The sequence below is a fragment of the Dioscorea cayenensis genome, chromosome 1, assembly GCF_009730915.1.
Source record: "Dioscorea cayenensis subsp. rotundata cultivar TDr96_F1 chromosome 1, TDr96_F1_v2_PseudoChromosome.rev07_lg8_w22 25.fasta, whole genome shotgun sequence".
Taxonomy (NCBI): Eukaryota; Viridiplantae; Streptophyta; class Magnoliopsida; order Dioscoreales; family Dioscoreaceae; genus Dioscorea; species Dioscorea cayenensis.
In genome coordinates, this window is record NC_052471.1 from 29308969 (window position 1) to 29326898 (window position 17930).

Here is a 17930-nt window from a genome sequence, read left to right on the forward strand (position 1 = left end):
CCATCATAATAATCATCATCATACAAAAAAAAAATATGTTTATGTCTATATATAAACATATACTTCAATGTTAATCCTAAGCCATTCTTCAAACACAAGGGTGTAATTTTTTGTCGGCAAAGCTAAGTTGAGAACGTGACAAAGCTATGTCTTTGCAAAAGAAAGGAGTGATTTGCTTAGATTTTTTTACAGATTTAATGTTGGGAATCACAAGTGTTATGGAATAATATGGGAATCTTGCACATGAATTAAAAAAGAAAACAGTTGCTTTTTTAAACTTAGAAAATAAGATTTTTTGAATTACTTACTCATTAAGCTTTTAAACTTCTTAATCAACATATTGAGAATTAAAATTCATATTGTCTCCATAAATCTATCCTACCCTCCCTCCACTCTAAAGTTTTAAACTACAAATAGTATACATATAACTCTAAATTCTTTTTTAGTTTACACCCATCTTTTCATTTCTTGAATCAATTGCGAGTAAGACATATCTTTAACCATTTAAGAACAAAAAGATTAGAGATGATAAATATTTCTAAACCTGGCCCGACATGATTTTGACGAAAAAATTCATTTTAACCAAATTTTGGTTAAATTCAAATAAAACCCAACTACTATGAAGCATGTGTTAGTTGAGGACGGATATGAAAATCTTGATGCTTGGCCCAAAATTCATTTTAACCATATTAATTGTTTTATATGAGTTCGAGTGTATGATGAGATTTTGAAAACCTGGTGGGTAATAGTATTTGGTGGGTAATTGTTTCATATATCCTCACAAATGATGCATATTTCTCTTCATATATCTCATGATCAAAAAAGTCATCTAAAAAGATTTTATAGTACACCATATTATCCCTCATTTTTTTTTTTCATTCAAAGGAAAATAAACTACTACTTTTAACCTTCCATTGAAAGGAAAATAAACTACTATTTTACTATTATAAAGACGATCCCTCTTGCTTTTTCCCCAAGACAGAGAAGTGTCATTTTATAAGAGTTAAAATTAACTTTCAAAATACAAAGAAGTGTCATTTTATAAGAGTTAAAATTAACTTTCAAAATAAGTGTTACATCAGAGTTCATAGAATTATGATCCCACAGATTCGGTTCATAAAAATCACAATAAAACCAATTATGATCCCACAGATTCGGTTCGTAAGAATCATAATAAAACCAAGGCATGACCTCACTATAACAAAAAAAATTTTAATACCGGAATAAACCTAGTATTTAAATTACTAACTCCAATACCAGAGTTAGCATCATAAATAAAATAAAATAAATTTAAGAAAAAATCAAACTTATTAAACCACGTCTCAGTTCCACTGTAATTCCCACATAACTAAATCAGTGAGATCACAACTCGGGTTTATAAAGGTGCATTGACAATTGCCTTGTATTACAGGGGTATAAAAGTAATTTTCTGTGATTTCCAATATTATTATGACCTAGAAATCAAACTCAGTGTATAAACTGATATTTTTCACATTGGCCAAACACACCCTCTGTTTATACAGATGCTAAAACAGGCAAAGAAATACCCAGACAACTTAAAACACCAACTCTGATACCATATTAAGAATAATAAAAAATATAATTTATATTAATATCACAAAAGACAAGTCCATCAACAAATACATAGAGAGATCAGAAATTATTAAGTTGCAACAAGCATAATTTGTAGCAGAGTACACAACTAAAGTTCTTCGCTGTCATTACACATAAATGATCACGCAAAGGGCAATAAAAATAAGTCAACAAAAGAAAATTTGATAGATGATGAAAGCTCAACTTCCACAAAGGAATGCAGGAAGATATGCCTTAAAAAGTTGGTTTTGCATCATTACATTCCTTCAATCAGGGAAGAATTATATATAATTCCAAGTAAAACATGGGTTGGAGGGGAACAAGAAATCTCACCATTTATTATGTGAAAACAATAAAAACAAATGCACTGTCTATGCATCTTTGCATGATAAGGGTTGTCTGGCCAACCGGAGGTACGATGATGGCAGCCCATTACCAGAAATATAAACTTACACTGCAAGCGAAATTAATGATCTCAATCAAGTGTTATTTTGCAAAGACTAGAGTTCTGAACTTCTCAACTTTTCGCTGACAGTGGAGCCGAATGCTGGCCCACCCTTGCGGTATGAGATGAGATATTCCACAGGGTAGCCTTTTAGTTTATGCGGAATGATGCCCAGGTCATTAAAGGTTAAAGCTGTAAGCGCAGAAGGTAAAATAAGTGAACTTCTGATTTGGAAATCAGTGTGGTTGATTGATATTTCTAAGAAGAAGAAGATGTTTACCCTTTTCAGAAACCACCGTGTCCACAGTTAGTGATTCGATCTGATCAAGATTGAAGATGTTTGGATTTGGTAAAGGGAAAGGAACTTTTTTTAGTAAGAATTCCCGAGGAGTTGCAAATGCCTGCAGTCAGTATTTTCAATGTTTAAATAATAAGCTCAAAGATATTATCAGCATTTATATAGTGCAGAAAGAACTCCGACAGAGTAGTGATTTAAAGAAAATCTACCATGAAGCTTGTTCTTGTTCATAATGAACAAATCAAGAGCTTTACATGAAGAACATAGGCGAACATGTTTTAAAGCTATAAATTATAGGTCATGTTTCAAACATTAAATCACTCAAGAAGAGTCCACACCATACAGTTCTGGTCATTGAACAGGCGTTTCACAAAAACAAGTCACAAGTCTCAATGAATTTATAGCCAGATCAGTGTGGTTCCTTTTAAAGCCAACTTAATGCAATCCAAGATATCTTTATAAGCAAAATACAAACACTTTTAGACAGTTCTTTTAATAATCTCATGGATAGCTTATAGGGTATTAATAATAGATAAGGATAACTCAATCATAACTGTAGGCAACAAAATGTGAACCTTTCATGCATTCCTACTTAAAAGATAGCTTTAACTTGCAGAAGCAAAGAAGTTTTGGGGGATTATTGCCTACCTTTGCAATTGGAACAGGAACATTCACATATCGTGGCCACTCGCGTATCGTATCATACATCAACTCCGCCTGTGACATGACCATGTTAGGTTACAATTTGTTGTTTCCCTCATGATATTAATAAGCCATCAATTCGCTTTCTTTTTAACACTGTGCAATGCATCTAGACAAAAGATAAGGTGATTACGAAAAATTACCAGTTGATGTACTGTAAAAATTTCTGGCCCCCCAAGTTCATAAGTTCTCCCCATGCTTGTACCATCATCCTTCAAGGAAGCCATAATAGCAGCTGCCACATCTACAACATGAACAGGTTGAATCCTGCAAACAAGACCCCATCAAGATGCAGTTTACAGATGATTCAAGAATTCTTCAAGAAAGAGGCATTTGAGATTAAGAACAGTTAGTGCAAGTACTTTGTAGATCCATCCCCAACAAGTGGAAGAAAGCTCCATTTCTTGACAAAGTGAGCCCATGTGTTTAAAATACGATCTTCAGTACCAATCATAGTTGCAGGCTTCATTATTGTGGCCTACAAGAAATGTTGCAAAGTGGAACAATTCAAAAGGAAAAAAGAAAGGAAAAAAACCAAAAAATCATATGAAGAAAGAGAACTATGAGATCCATCATCCCTGTGCAAATACCTAAATATCTGCAGAAGATTAAAATTCTGCACCATCAATGTGATTGCATCATAGAAATCATATTATTAATACTTAAAGTCATATTCAATCTAAGTTCTAGCAACATCTAAAACTTTAATCTACAAAACTATAATTGGCACACAAGGGGCACCCATGTGACACCCCTGCTAGGAAAGAAATCATCAATATTATCGCAGAAAGAAATTCAATAATGATAAATTATTGATAATTCCATCGAAGAAACTAGTAATACAGTGAGAACATATCTCCTGAAAATGCTTCTGTTCAAGTAAAATTATCGGTTCAAAATGTTAAACAATAAGAGAAAATTAAATTATTGAAGAATTTATACAGATCATACATCTATGCAAACTATGGAGACTGAGGCATAACATGGAAGCATACCATGGTACTCAGGCATACTACTTTCAAATTCAAAAGTCAGAATATGGATAAGGTAAAGCAAAAATTGCCAGAATAAGAGAACATACATGAGATTTCAGACATCATATAACCTCTTCAATAAAGAAATTGTCACATCAAGAAGCACAGGTCAACACAAATAATGTGTCAGTTTATATGATTGAATATAGATGACTTGAAATTTAGTGGCCCACCAAGAAGCACAGGTCAACACAAATGACGTGTCAGTTTATCGAGCTAAATATGACAGTGGCATCACTGACCCTCTCAGCTGTTATTTTACAGCCTATATCTATTTCTTTTTTTAACTATCATTGTGCATTTAACACAAAGGCAGAAAAAACTTCCTGGTTTCACCTACAGTAGTAGTACCCCCTAGAATGGTTTAAAATATGCTTAGAACTGCAGTCGCCCAGACAAGATATTGAGAAAGTCACATGCTTGCTCTAAGTGGTTATGCTCACATTAAATAGATAAGCCTCAATTACCATACATTACCACAAAGAGGTAAAAGGGGCACAGAACTGCCAACTGATCATGATCACATTATGAGTCTATGACAACTACCATGAAGAGTAATCCAGTTGATTTAGGATAATATTCAAAGTTATACTCGAGTTTCTTTAAGTATTGATTGTCATTCAAATGCTGAAAAAATAAAACTATTTGGCTCTAGATGTTCAGTAACTATTTTGTGGTGTAATTGACACAAAAGCTGTAAACAAACTTATTGGTAACAACCAAACCGAACCATCATTCTTGTGGAAAGAAAATAACAGTGTTTGAAGTACATGATCATAGTAGATGAAATGAACAGCAAATACTTACCTCAGGAAACTCTCTTAATACAGCTTCCTCTGCTGCAGCTTTTGCTCTCAGCATTCTTGAAGAAGATGACGTAGATGCACCTAAGCAAGATACTTGTATAAATCTTGCAATGCCACCATGTTCTTTAGCAATCTGTGCAATTTTAAAAATGCAAATATCCCAACCATAGAAGAAACAAAATGCACAAAAGAGGAGGTATGCAAAGAAGTGACAAGCAGCAGTAATATAAGCTTTTGTCACCTACCACTGCAAGATGCTCTGCAATATGATGGTTCACTTCTTCAAAGCTAAAGTTTCTTGTTTCGTACTCCCTCCCTGCCAATGGAAAAAATGATCCAACTATCCCCCAACAGATCCTCGTTAAAAATGGCTTCAACATGAAGGAGGTTATACAAACCAATGAGGTTTACAACAACATTTGCCTTCGCCATTACAGCTTTAATTGAGTTCTCGTCTCTTGGGTTATACTTCATAGGTACTATCTGAATGCCAAAAGTAGACAATATATGATATTTACATCAAACAAGAAAATAGGACCAATATTTTCAAACCAAGAATTGATTTTTTAAGTTTAAGGGCAGTGTTAAGGAAAAAATTAAAGCTAGCTTATCAGGATACCTGGCCCAAATCACCCATCAGTTTGAGATGTCGGTGTGAGTCCTCAGAGCCTCGGAAAGGAACTAAGACTTGCGATCCCATTTTGGCTATAGAAAGGTACAAGTAGTACACAATTACACAAGGAATTTGTTAAGTCCTAAGAAAATAATTCATGAACTATCTCACGTTGCATGTGGCTATCAATAGAATTACATAACCAATATCAAGAAAATAAATAAATAAATAGAGATCCTTAAAGTGAACATGATCGCTGAAGTTTAATAGATAGGTCACGTGTATGATTATGTCAACATTCATCTGCTTTACCAGAGCATTCTATCCTATCTTTCCAATGGCACAAACAAGCAGAACATTATAATAAAATCAATAATTGCACATTCATATACTTACCTAGCTGCTGCACAACATAGCGTCCAAGAAATCCCGTAGCTCCAAACACAGTTGCAACAATTCCACTGTCAAAACAGATAAGCATTTTCTAAATTCACAACAAAAACAACAGATAGAAACTACAACTCAAAAACTAAGAAAACAAATAATTAAAAAACTAAAATTTTTAAATCAATTCCGACACTAGAACTAGAGTAAGCCACATATTCACCATCAGGAACAACAGATCAAAACCCTATCTCAGCATTAACATTAACAAACTTCTCAAGCAAAAAAACCACCTCTCAATCTAAATCAGAAATGCCAGCAATAAGCCTGAATAAATGCAAGCAATTTCCCAATGCCACTTCAATAAAAATCCAAACGGAAAACAAAAATGAAAAATTACCTCACAGAAGACCTCCCTCCAGTGCCCTTGCGCACAAGATTCCCAGCTCCCTTAACCGAGAGTGTAGAACCATAGCGACACTGCTCAAACTCACACCCGACGCCTGAAAATTGAACAAATCCATCAAAACCCACAATCAAAAACTAAAAATAAACAAGCCAAGAGAAAAACCCTAGAATAAGGCGATCTAGGGCTTTGCAAACCTATATGAGATGAAAAAGAGTCGGAAATCGATCCTTAGAGGAGAAATACCAGAGGAGAAGATCGGCCATTGGGGTTTCAGAGCAGCAATGGCCGGAGATTGATCGAGAAGCCGCCCGGAGCGCCTCCACGCCTGCATCGTCTTCGCGAACACAGAGAGAGAGAGAGAGAGAGAGAGAGAGAGAGGTCTGAACTCTGAAGAGAAGTGTTTCTATTGGGCCCATTCGTCATGTTGATCTAAACAGGCCCATGTAAGTTCGTACTCAGCCAATGTATGGGTACCGGGCCTTAAGCCCATTCATGGCCCAATAAGCTTTGGCATGGATATCTTTTTTTTTTCTTTTTTTTTTTTTCTTTTTTTTTTTTCCCTTCTTATTTTAGAACTACAATTTGGGGAAAGAAATGTAAGATTTATGAGGGAAAAATATATACAAATCTATACATAATGTTAATCCTAATCCCAATGATCAACACATGATTTTCTTTCTTTGTAGAAGAGTAGAATTATTATTAGATATAATGGAGTGTGACATTTACATGACAAAGTATGGTCCAAACTAAGGCCAAGAATGCATTTAGAACTATAGGCTTATTTTATATATAATGCATCAGTGTCAAAACATGGTCCAATCTATATATGTCCATCGATGCATTCATGCCAAAGTAATGATAGAGGCTAATTAATATGAGGTAAGATAGCTTTCTTAATATAGGTATATATAATGGAGTGTCACATTCACATGTAAAGCATAGTCCAAACTATGGTCAAGAATGCATTCAGAATGTAAGCTTATTATTATATATAATATATTAGTGTCATAGTATGGTCCAATCCAATGATGCATTCATGATAAAATAATGATAGAGGATAATTAATATCAGTAATGGTGGCTTATATTAATATAGGTTACAAAAGACAACAGTTATTTAACACAAGATGATTATTTTTTAATCATTTAGCACAAATGTATACACGTGATTAAACAGTGATATTATTTTAAAGATTAATGATTAAAAACTTACAAAATCTTTTTACATATATAATCAAAGAATCTATTCATCACTTTGTAACAAACTAAAAAGCAATACTAAGCAAGTATGCATATATTCTCAGTTAGTTTAAAATTTTCCATTTATAAAACCTGATATTATATTTGGATATTTTTTAAACATATTTTTATTTTTTTAACTAAATAATTTTAAATGGACATATTTTCATTATCTTTTACGTTAAAAACCTAAATAATTTTTTTTTTTACATTATCATTATTTTTTTCATTTATAATTGTTATAACATTGTGATAGTTAGATTTATTTACAGCTAAAAATTAAAGAAAATGGAAAATCAAAATCTTATCGTAGTTACTGCGTAATTTAAAGCAATGTTGAAGGAAATAAAAATACATGATAATGCAATTAATGCATGAGACACTATTGTTTATAATTTCAAATAAAAATACACCTGAAAAAAATTTAAACGCGAGAACAAATGTAAGAAACTCCACTGGAACATCATCATCCCCCTGTGAATTAGCTTCGCCATCACCGATGGTGTCCACACATTTAGTATCTCCGATATCTTCTCCTCCAACCTCGAGTTCTTCTGATCAGCCGCCTACCTCGCCATGACCACGCTCTCTGCTTTGATCATTGTCATCATCACAAAAGATCCCATAGGCCATATAGACTTCAAGTTAGAATCAGTACATCAATCGAAACTAGAATCAACTTCTGAGTCAGAGCTCCAACATATCTTGGCTCACCAATAAGTATGTTAGTGTGACTCATATGAAGATAACTGTTTTTTTTTATTTACTAATAGTGGAAAAAAATATCTCAAAGGATAAGAAAAAAGGAGAAGTAGAAAATTTATTTCAAGAAGATATAAGTGTAAGAATATGAAAAATATTAGGGAGAATAAAGAAAATAAAAACAAAAAGAAGTGTTGGGTATGGGAAGACAATACTTTGATATTTTTTTCAAAGGCGCCATGTGAATGGTGTAGAGATCCTTGCCTACAAAAGTTGGTTGTTGGATAGTCATTGTCTAACTCACTTGATTAATCAGAACATTAAAAATAAAAAAATAAACAAGAAATGTCAGGTATGAGAAGACCCTTCTTTCTTATCTACACATCACTCTAGCAAGCTTGAAAACAAAACATGGAAAAAAAAAAAGAATTGTTAGGTATGGGAAGATAAGACTTCTTTATCTTTTCAACGATCACATGTGAATGGTGCAAGGATCCTAACATATAGAATGGGAAAAAAAACACAACTATACATTGTAGTAAAAAAAAAAAACATATCCTATGTTCCTAACTATAACAAATGTCTAATTGCTATTGGCATTTTCCCAAATCTTAGGATCACAACAAAGCATAGACAAATCATGTTTCATTGCCTATTCTTTGTCATCAATTATATGAAATTAATTTAGGAGATAATCAAGCAAGGTACACAAGTGGTGTTCATGGTTTTCATTGTTTCAAGCATGAAGTTCAATAGTTTATCAAAAAGGGTGTCAAAGAAGGAAAAGAAATAAAGAATTATATATGTAGACATCATGATTCCCTTAGTTATGTATTAAGGCCGCCTAAAGACAAAAAAACCCAAACAAAGACTGAAACTTTTTTGGCTTCACCATCAAAGCCTCATTCTCAAACGGATACAAATAAAAAAAACAAAAATCCAGAATTAAAACGTCCAAACAACACCAATCATGCATGTGTGCGCGCGCGCGCACACACACAATACTTTTTCTTAGTGGGTGTGATTCGTTGAACAAAAATCTAATTTTTCAATTCTTTTTTTGATTCATTAAAATTTTTCTTCCCTGTTCCCGGTGGTATCAAGATGACGTTGTACCTGGATATCTTATCTGTCTCTCCAGGGAAACGGATATTTTCAGAAAAGATTTTCAGTTCAAAATACTTTTTTTTTTCTCTCCGCCAATGACACGTTGATCTAGTCGCCACCGGAGCCACAAAGGACTATCTAAATCGATTCGTTTTTGTCGATAAGCTCCAAGTGCATCATAGGAACTGCAACAATACGTCGCTTTCATTTTCATATAGTTATACTTATTTTTGTTAACTATTCATGTGTGTGTGCGCGCACACACACACATATATATAATAAATGAAATATATCATAATCTCTTAGTAATTGAAATCACAAAAGACAATAACACATACCCTCCACCTCTATACATGCCTTTCTCATTGATAAGGATATAAAATATATTTTTTTTGTCAAAATAGTATGCGTTGTTCCACAATCAATAATACATTCATCATCAGTCATATTTCTAACAAAGCAAACAAAGAAAAAATATAACTTTAATATAATATTTATAATAAGACATGCTATATAATAAAATATGCTATATAATAAAAAGAACACAAAAAAAATATTTAGTATACTAAGAAATCTATTACATCTAGGTATGTATTCATACTTTCTGTTATAGTCTCTCTGTAGAGTTATAATACTGGGAATATCTTAAATAGCTCAGAATTGTATTTTTGTATACTTTCATAGTCCTAGAACCTGAGATTTGACCAGTTATTATTTGTCTTTAGCAGATAGACCATTTTAAGTGATCAAATCTTTCTTTCAAGGATAACCACAATTATTGTAGATCCTCAATGGTCAAATATTCATTATTAAGGCTATCATCATGGTGATGCCTTATAAATATTCATTACTAGAGGGACTCAAATTCCCTTATAGCAATATGTGTCATTTTCTTCTAAACAATAATACAGTATGTAATTAGAATAAAGTGTACAGAATAAAATATAAATCCTATATACTGTTTATATACATGATACTGCATATACATATGGTATTGTTCATATATGATACTATTCATATGATGCAATTATTGCAGCATTGGGAATGAAATTTTGTTTGAAAGTGAGGAGTATGAGTTATAGAGGGAAGAGAAATATATAGGAAGGAAGGAAAAAGAGAGAGAAGAGAGAAGGGCCTACGGAGAAGAGAAAAAGGGATCGGAGGTTCGTCGTGGCAAACTTGGGGAAGACCATGCAAGATGATTTGGATTTAATGGAAAAACTTGTGATAGTATTAATATTATTGTTTTTCATGTTTATTTTAGATGTACTTGTATTATTAGCCTTAGGGGCCGTTTGGTTCGTGGTAATGACATATTATCACGTAACGAGATTACCATAGTAATATAAGTGGGAATATTATATGGTTGGGAATATTGCGGTAATTTAATATAACCATGTTTGGTTGGGAAATCTTATTAACGGGAATAGTTCATTACTGTGTTTGGTTGTCATGGTAATCAATTTGTTAAATTATAAAAAGTTATAAATTTACCACGGTAATCCAAGATAGACACCAAATTTGGTATAATAGAATTACTATTTTTTTGGTAATATTTATAAGTTGGTAATGTGATATTACCATCCAGATTACCACCGGTGCAATGCCAAACGTGGTAATATTTTCAGATTACCACGTAACACATGGTAATCTTTCTACATTACCGCGAACCAAATAACCCCTTAGTGGCTTTTGTACTGTATGTTTTTTATGTATGCTTCTAAGAAAATCCTTTGTATGGTTGACTGAAATTATTAATTAAATAAAATGTATGGTTTGCTAGCAATATTATTCTTACCTGTCGAACCTCCCTCCATTCAGTGTTAAAAATAAATTTCATATATAAGATATATATTAGATGAGACAAAGAAAATTAAAGCCATATGAGCAAGTTTGTGCTGATAATGTGTTGAAAATATTTTATAAATATAAAGAGAATAATAAAAATAAAGAGCCAGAATATTTACCAAACACCTTGATAATTTATTTATTCTTTCTTCATCTTATTTCTTCTTTTCTTCTTCTCTTCTATATCCAAAATGAGGGGTATTTATAGACTTACAAAAATTGAATGAACGGTCAAGATTGATTTGATCCGACGGTCCAAAATACCATGGTAGGTGGAATAGTAACAATATTGGCGGCTACTACAGTGTTGCGTCTGTTATATTAACATCTAGAAGTTGCTACAGTAATACTGACCGCTGCAGTGATATTGCTACAGTAGGCATCCATTTATAATATTCATAACAAAAATAAAATTTTAAAACAAATTAACAACATATAACAACAAATTTAATACAATAAAAAAGTTCGGATCCAACCCGCTCCTTATCGGGCCCCAATAAGCTTTTCCAACCCGATCCGCTTTGAAGCTCAAGATCTCCTTCTCTCCCTTTCTTTTCGTCGTCCTCCTCGCCGAGCAAACGCCACCGCGACGATGAGCGGCAACGATTTCCGGTCTATCTCTTCTCCCGATCCATTCCATTTGATCTCTTTCATCTCGATCCGTTGCGGATCGACGAGGATCTCATCAGATCCATCTGTTTCGTTTTCGGATTTATCTTGATTTACGAGTTTTTTTTGTGGTTTTTTTGGTGATTTTTCAGGATACTAAGAAGGATGTTGTAAAGAAGATGATTGCTGTTGCCATTACTGCTGGTCCATTTAGTGTATTTTCATTATCAAGGTGATTAATTTATCAATTTATGGTTTTCAATTGTGATCAATTAGTTTTCTCTTAATTTCTCTTTATAGCTATCCATGTTTGTGTTTATAACAGTAAGTTGATCTTGATGGTGCTGCCCGGAGATTTTTTTTTTTCAATTTATAAATTCATATTATTTAGAAATATTTTTGTGTTTAACTTCTTGACGTTATTTGGGTGATCTTTGTTTTCTGTTGAGATGTGTTAATTTGTTCTAAGATCACTATGATCTTTTTTTTTTTTTTTAAATGAATAATGCCATTCCTTGAGTATTATTTGTGGAATATGAAGAGTTATCCATCTATTTTTCTCCATTGCTTCCACAATGCTTACACTAGAATGATCATACTTTTTGTGGAGCACTTTGCCAAGGTTAATCCTCTTCCTAAATAATTATCAAAGTGATAGAATGGCTAAAAGACTTAAATAAATTATTAGGCTTGATGTTGTCCTTTGGGTTTAAGTTTTTTTTGTGGTCTGCCCAAACAGTTAAAAAAAGGAATTTTCAACTAATTTGCTATTGCTTTTTTTCCTTGGTTTATTTAGTTTATTTGAGTCAGCTAATTTTACTAGTTTGGTATCTCTGATGGTGCAGCTTAATGATTAGCATTACTCTTTGTGTGTGATTGTTTCTTTGTAAACTGTCTGGATTGTTTGCTACCAGGTTATTGCATTGACTACATGACAAGTTGTAGAAGTTGGAAATAACTCTGTAGAAGAGTTCTAATAAAATGTTGTTTAAGGAATATAAAAGCTGGAAGCAATAATATAATAGTTGTATTTCATCTGAAATTGAGAAATCTGAACTGATTGGGATTTATGCGCTTACCTGCCATTTGTCAGATGGTGCCACTTTTCCCTTGCTATTGGTATGCAGTGTGTTAATTAAGGTTTATCGGCTAGTGTGCTTTTGCTCATTAGCTGCATGACAGTGTTGCTACTATTAACAATTTCAACAGTTTTACTATTGAAGCTGGTAGGCTTGCCATTGTTCTTTGGCTTGATTTGTCTAAATTTGACATTGGGATTTACACTTGTTTTCTATTTTCACTTTCAGTTGAATAGAGCCATGAGTGATCAGAGGAATGCTGGTGTGATTGGTGATCGAGGATCTATCGCGAGGGAAAGTGAGTAAATTTCTTTCTTTTTAAATATTACTGTCTCTTATCTTCCACTGTTTTTGGTCTCAGAGGTTTACAAAGCCTTTTTTGTGTGATAAATGCATCTTATTATTGTGATGCGGAATATGGCTTGAAATATAGTGGCCCATGTTCTTCATCGTGTTGTTTGCCATTGTTCATGTTAAAATACATTCCTTGCTTGACATATTGTGTGTTCCCTCTCCTGATTTGCTGCAGATTATTGATAATAAAGTAGAATATACGTAAATATTTCTTAGGAATGGATTGAATTAGCCCTTGGCGGCTGATTATGGGTTATACATTTGATTTGTTGTTTCCAATGTATTGGACTTCATATGAGGGGCTGGATGTTAAAGTATAAATTTCCTGACCCCATGACAAGGAGATGGGGCACTGACATGTGATTTTTGAGATTTTTGAAGCCATCCAAGCAAGGAAGCATTAAAAAAGAAAAAGAAAAATCTCTCGTCATTAATTTAACAATGCCAACAATAGAGGTATCTTTGTAATAGCAAAGATCGTACGTGCCACAAATAAAGAAAGGATATATAATCTCCATGAAGACTTGTTATCATGTTACTGATATGTTACATCGATCATAATAATGACAGTTACAATAAGAACTGGATGATGGAATAGAAATATTTATGTCAAGAATATTAAAAAATAATCCATTTTAGATATTAATTAATGAAGGGGAATTAAAACCAGTATTACTAAGCCACTAATCAAAAGCCCAACTCACAACAAGTCAATTTATTTATTAGTTCTTGAGTATTACCCTTTTTGCTAATACTTTTCTATAATAACACATGTTATCCATGATTAACTTTTGAAGATGGTTGGAAATGCATAAGAACAATATATGGATGACAGTAGGAACAAATCTTTATCAAGAGGTATATTTAACTGATCATTTGGCTTCCGAAGATGCATCATTGAGAATAAACCATTCATTCATATCTAAATGACAGTAGGAACAAATCTTTATCAAGAGGTATATTTAACTGATCATTTGGCTTCCGAAGATGCATCATTGAGAATAAACCATTCATTCATATCTACAATGGTTTATTCTTTAATATCCTTGACATATATTTTTGTTCCTATCATCATCCAAATTTTATTGTAACTGTGATTATTGTGACATCACTGACATATAAAGCATTTAAGTAACATGATAAAGAGAAATTTATAACATGTCACAGAGATTATGTATCCTTTATTTTATTTGTGATATGTATAATTTTTGTGATGAAAAAGATACCTTTATTATTGGCATTGTTAAATTAGTGATGGAAGATGTTTTTGTCGTTTTTTATTGCTTCTTTGGCTTGGATGGCTTCAAAATCTCAAGAACCACATTAACCATCTGCTTAAGTCACTAGGGCATATTCACATTAATTGAGTAGAATTTAACTTTGGTTAAACTGAAGATGTTTACTAGCAGAACTTACATTGCCATAAAGGGTGAATAACAGAGAATTTTGGGATCAGAAAAAATCTGGGGTTTTGGTGATTGGTTCCCCACCAAAATGTGTGGATCCATCAATTTCGGGCGAATGATGGTGATCTCGGCATTCCTTCGGCTGGGTCTAATAGCTTATGGTGAGTGGCAGGATGCACACATGGAGGTCCGCTATACTGACATTGACTACTTTGTCTTCTCTGATGCTGCTGCACTTGTCGCTACGGGGAAATCCCCCTTTGAGAGGTCAACATACCGATACTCGCCTCTCCTTGCCTTCTTGCTTATACCGAACTTGATTCTACACCAGTCTTGGGGCAAACTTCTCTTCTCCTCTGCTGGTAAGGGAAAAAAAAAATTACTTTCTCTCTCTTTGAGATAATGTATTTAAATGCTTATTTCCTTTTTATTAACTACATTGCGATGCTCATCCAACTGGCAATTTCCCGGTTTTGACTAATTAGAATGAAGTTGTTTTGACCAACATTGCCTTCTTGTCGTTAAAAATATTTCAAGTTCTGATTTTTCTTTCTGGTGTACAAACGTAATAGTGTAAATTTATGTTCTAGATTTTGTAACCTTTTTTATCTAGTCCATAGTGATATTGTGGAAATGCATGATTTCATTTGCTTCCAAGCCATATTGCATTGTTGTTTTTTGTGAAGATTTGTGCTTGTTTTGTGCAATATCCAATCATGTAGATTTTTGTTACCAATTTTATTTGTTGTACATTGATTACGTGTTGGACAATTAGTAGTTATCTAGTGTCATAAGAAAATATGTGCTTATTTTATCTTTCTATGGATGTTTGCCCAATATTTGAGAATGTTATATTTGACCTCTGGCCATTGAGAAACATGAGTGCCTTTTCATTGCTTATAGTTGGTCTGGTAGGTAATTTGCTTGTTGGTTTTAGGAGATTGGAATTAATTAGATTTTAAATGGTTTCTTATGTGACAGATTTGCTAGTCGGTTTGTTTGTGGACATTATTTTGAAGCTTCGCAGTGTACCTGAAACTTTACGGTTGCTATCTGTTGCGGTTTGGCTTTTCAACCCCTTTACCTTCACCATTGGTACCAGGGGAAATTGTGAGCCTATTGTTTGCGCGATGATTCTGTGGATTATAATTTGTATCATGAATGGTGTAAATTCTGCTTCTTCTTACAAGTACTTGCATTTCTTTTGGTATGATTTACTTCAGCAGACATCTAAATTTGGTTAATTATCTCTTCTCGTGCATGAGCACATCTTTCTCTAAAAACTTTTTAAATCAAAATATATCAAAAGCTTAAAAAATAAGTACAGTAATACTTTGTTATATATTGCATGTTCATTTCAGTGAAAGAATTTGGATCTTTTTTTATTGTTTAGTGTCGCCCTTGTGTTGAAATAGGGAAGCATCCTTGTGGTTTTCTTAATAAAATTAATTGATTTTGTGTGATAGTTTTGTATATGCATAAGTGGGTTAGTCTTGTACAGTATGATGCCTGGTTTATGTGTAATGTTGTAGTAATCAGAACATGATTCAGGAACATGTAATTATTTGTAATGTTGTAATGTTGTAGTACAACTGCTTATGAAATCTTAGATGGTCGGATCGCAAGTTCTCTTGAAAATGGTGGGTGCATAAACAAGGATAAATATTGTGAATGATCAAAGATTCAAAATAGTATAACATTTTGGGATGTGAAAGAAGAAAAGCTAGATTCTTGTAGAGAAATTGACCTCATGCCACTTTTAGATTCTTCATATGCGTTTGAAGATGAATTTCATATTACGATTGGGTTGGCTTTCCTCTTTATTGTGTTACTGTAATCTGTTGCAGGAAAAGTGATTCAGGCTGCCTTTTGGTATGGCTTGGTTGTCCACTTCAGAATCTATCCAATCATATATGCCCTTCCTTTTGTCCTCGTCTTAAATAATCAACATGCCAGACCTAGGGAGTGCATTCTTAAAAAGGGGAGCCCCAGATCAGGAGTTACAGATCCATCTTCTAGGGCCAGGGTTGTTAAACCATCAACCACAAGCTGGAAACAGTTGTTTTGTCCATGGGATCTGCTTCGAAGCAACATAACAATCAATAGTTTTCTCTTTGGGCTGATCTCTGGGTCCATATTCTTCTTTTGCACTGCTCTATTCTTCAAGCTTTATGGGTGGGAGTTTCTAAATGAAGGATTGTTGTATCATCTTACACGGACTGATCCAAGACACAATTTCTCAATATACTTCTACCACATATATCTTCATCACCAGCACAAGTTCTCATTGGTGGAGAAACTTATTTCCTTTCTGCCTCAGTTGATGGTGCAACTGGCTCTTATTTTCCGTTTTGCAGCAGACCTCCCATTCTGCCTTTTTCTGCAGACTGTTGCTTTTGTTGCATTTAACAAGGTGAGTATATGGTTTTGTTATCTCTATTTTTAAAATTGCTATTTTTAACGAAAAAAGTACAGAATTCCTCCAAACGTGTTGCTTGTGATTGTTCTAAAGAAAAGATTGATCATACCATGAGCAGGGCATAAAGAAGCATCCTCTTTGTTGATTGTTTTGTTATTTACTAACAATGGGTTCTATTCCATGTTGATTGACAGGTGATTACTGCACAGTACTTTGTGTGGTTCTTCTGCTTGTTGCCTTTGATTCTTCCATGGAGCAGTATGAAACTCAAATGGAAAGGTCTGATCTGCATATCTTTGTGGATGGGATCTCAGCTTCACTGGCTTCTTTGGGGATACATTTTAGAATTCAAGGGCCAGAATGTCTTCATCCAGTTATGGCTGGCAAGCTTACTATTTTTGGCTGCAAACACTGTCATCCTACTCATGGTTATTCATCACCATAAATTTTCTAGAGTTTTTAGCCCATCACTCAGTGCTCCTGATTCTACTGATACTAAAAAATTGGATTAAGGAATAGAGTTAGAATCTTTTTCCTTTTTTTTTTGCTTGGGTGTTATTTTGTATTTTCTCCACTCTTTGTTTTGTACTGAGTCATTGGAACTCAGTTTTTTAATGTCTACTTTTGAGGCTGTGATTGTTAATGTGGAAATGGGCAGTGAAGCTCCAAGTTTGTTTTGAGGTTTTTTTTTATACACTAGTGTGTCATTTTTACTAAGTTTTTATTTTATATAAAAGAAGAAAAATTTCTATCAATACGTTTCTGGATTTTTTTTTTTTTTATTCTTGCCACAATTAAATATGGTTTACTAAATAAAGGGGAAAAAATCTAGAATTTTGTTTAAATCAATTACAATGTTTCCTGGACCAATTTTTTACCAT

General features: G+C 33.3%; 2 protein-coding genes across 6 annotated transcripts; one reads left to right on the plus strand and one right to left on the minus strand.

The window, feature by feature from the left end:
• Window positions 1-1633: 1633 nt before the first annotated feature.
• Window positions 1634-6688, minus strand: LOC120261309 (NADH dehydrogenase [ubiquinone] 1 alpha subcomplex subunit 9, mitochondrial). Its single transcript, XM_039269155.1, has 12 exons — window positions 6528-6688; window positions 6276-6378; window positions 5888-5952; window positions 5498-5583; window positions 5277-5361; window positions 5124-5194; window positions 4880-5011; window positions 3401-3516; window positions 3182-3305; window positions 2985-3053; window positions 2319-2439; window positions 1634-2230 (listed from the first exon to the last, which is right to left on the minus strand). Exons 1-12 carry the CDS (start codon window positions 6613-6615, stop codon window positions 2094-2096), a joined length of 1197 nt encoding a protein of 398 aa, XP_039125089.1. The 5' UTR covers window positions 6616-6688; the 3' UTR covers window positions 1634-2093.
• A 4990-nt stretch (window positions 6689-11678) lies between these two features.
• On the plus strand, window positions 11679-17729 carry LOC120261114 (GPI mannosyltransferase 1). Of its 5 annotated transcripts, none has more exons than XM_039268846.1 (7): window positions 11679-11794; window positions 11944-12023; window positions 13099-13168; window positions 14634-14992; window positions 15612-15794; window positions 16478-17043; window positions 17244-17729. In XM_039268846.1, exons 4-7 carry the CDS (start codon window positions 14719-14721, stop codon window positions 17559-17561), a joined length of 1341 nt encoding a protein of 446 aa, XP_039124780.1. In that variant the 5' UTR covers window positions 11679-11794; window positions 11944-12023; window positions 13099-13168; window positions 14634-14718; the 3' UTR covers window positions 17562-17729. The 5 variants fall into 5 exon arrangements, with proteins under 5 accessions (XP_039124780.1, XP_039124770.1, XP_039124761.1 ...); XM_039268836.1 differs by having other exon boundaries at window positions 14665-14992; XM_039268827.1 differs by having other exon boundaries at window positions 14681-14992.
• The last annotated feature ends 201 nt before the right edge of the window (window positions 17730-17930 follow it).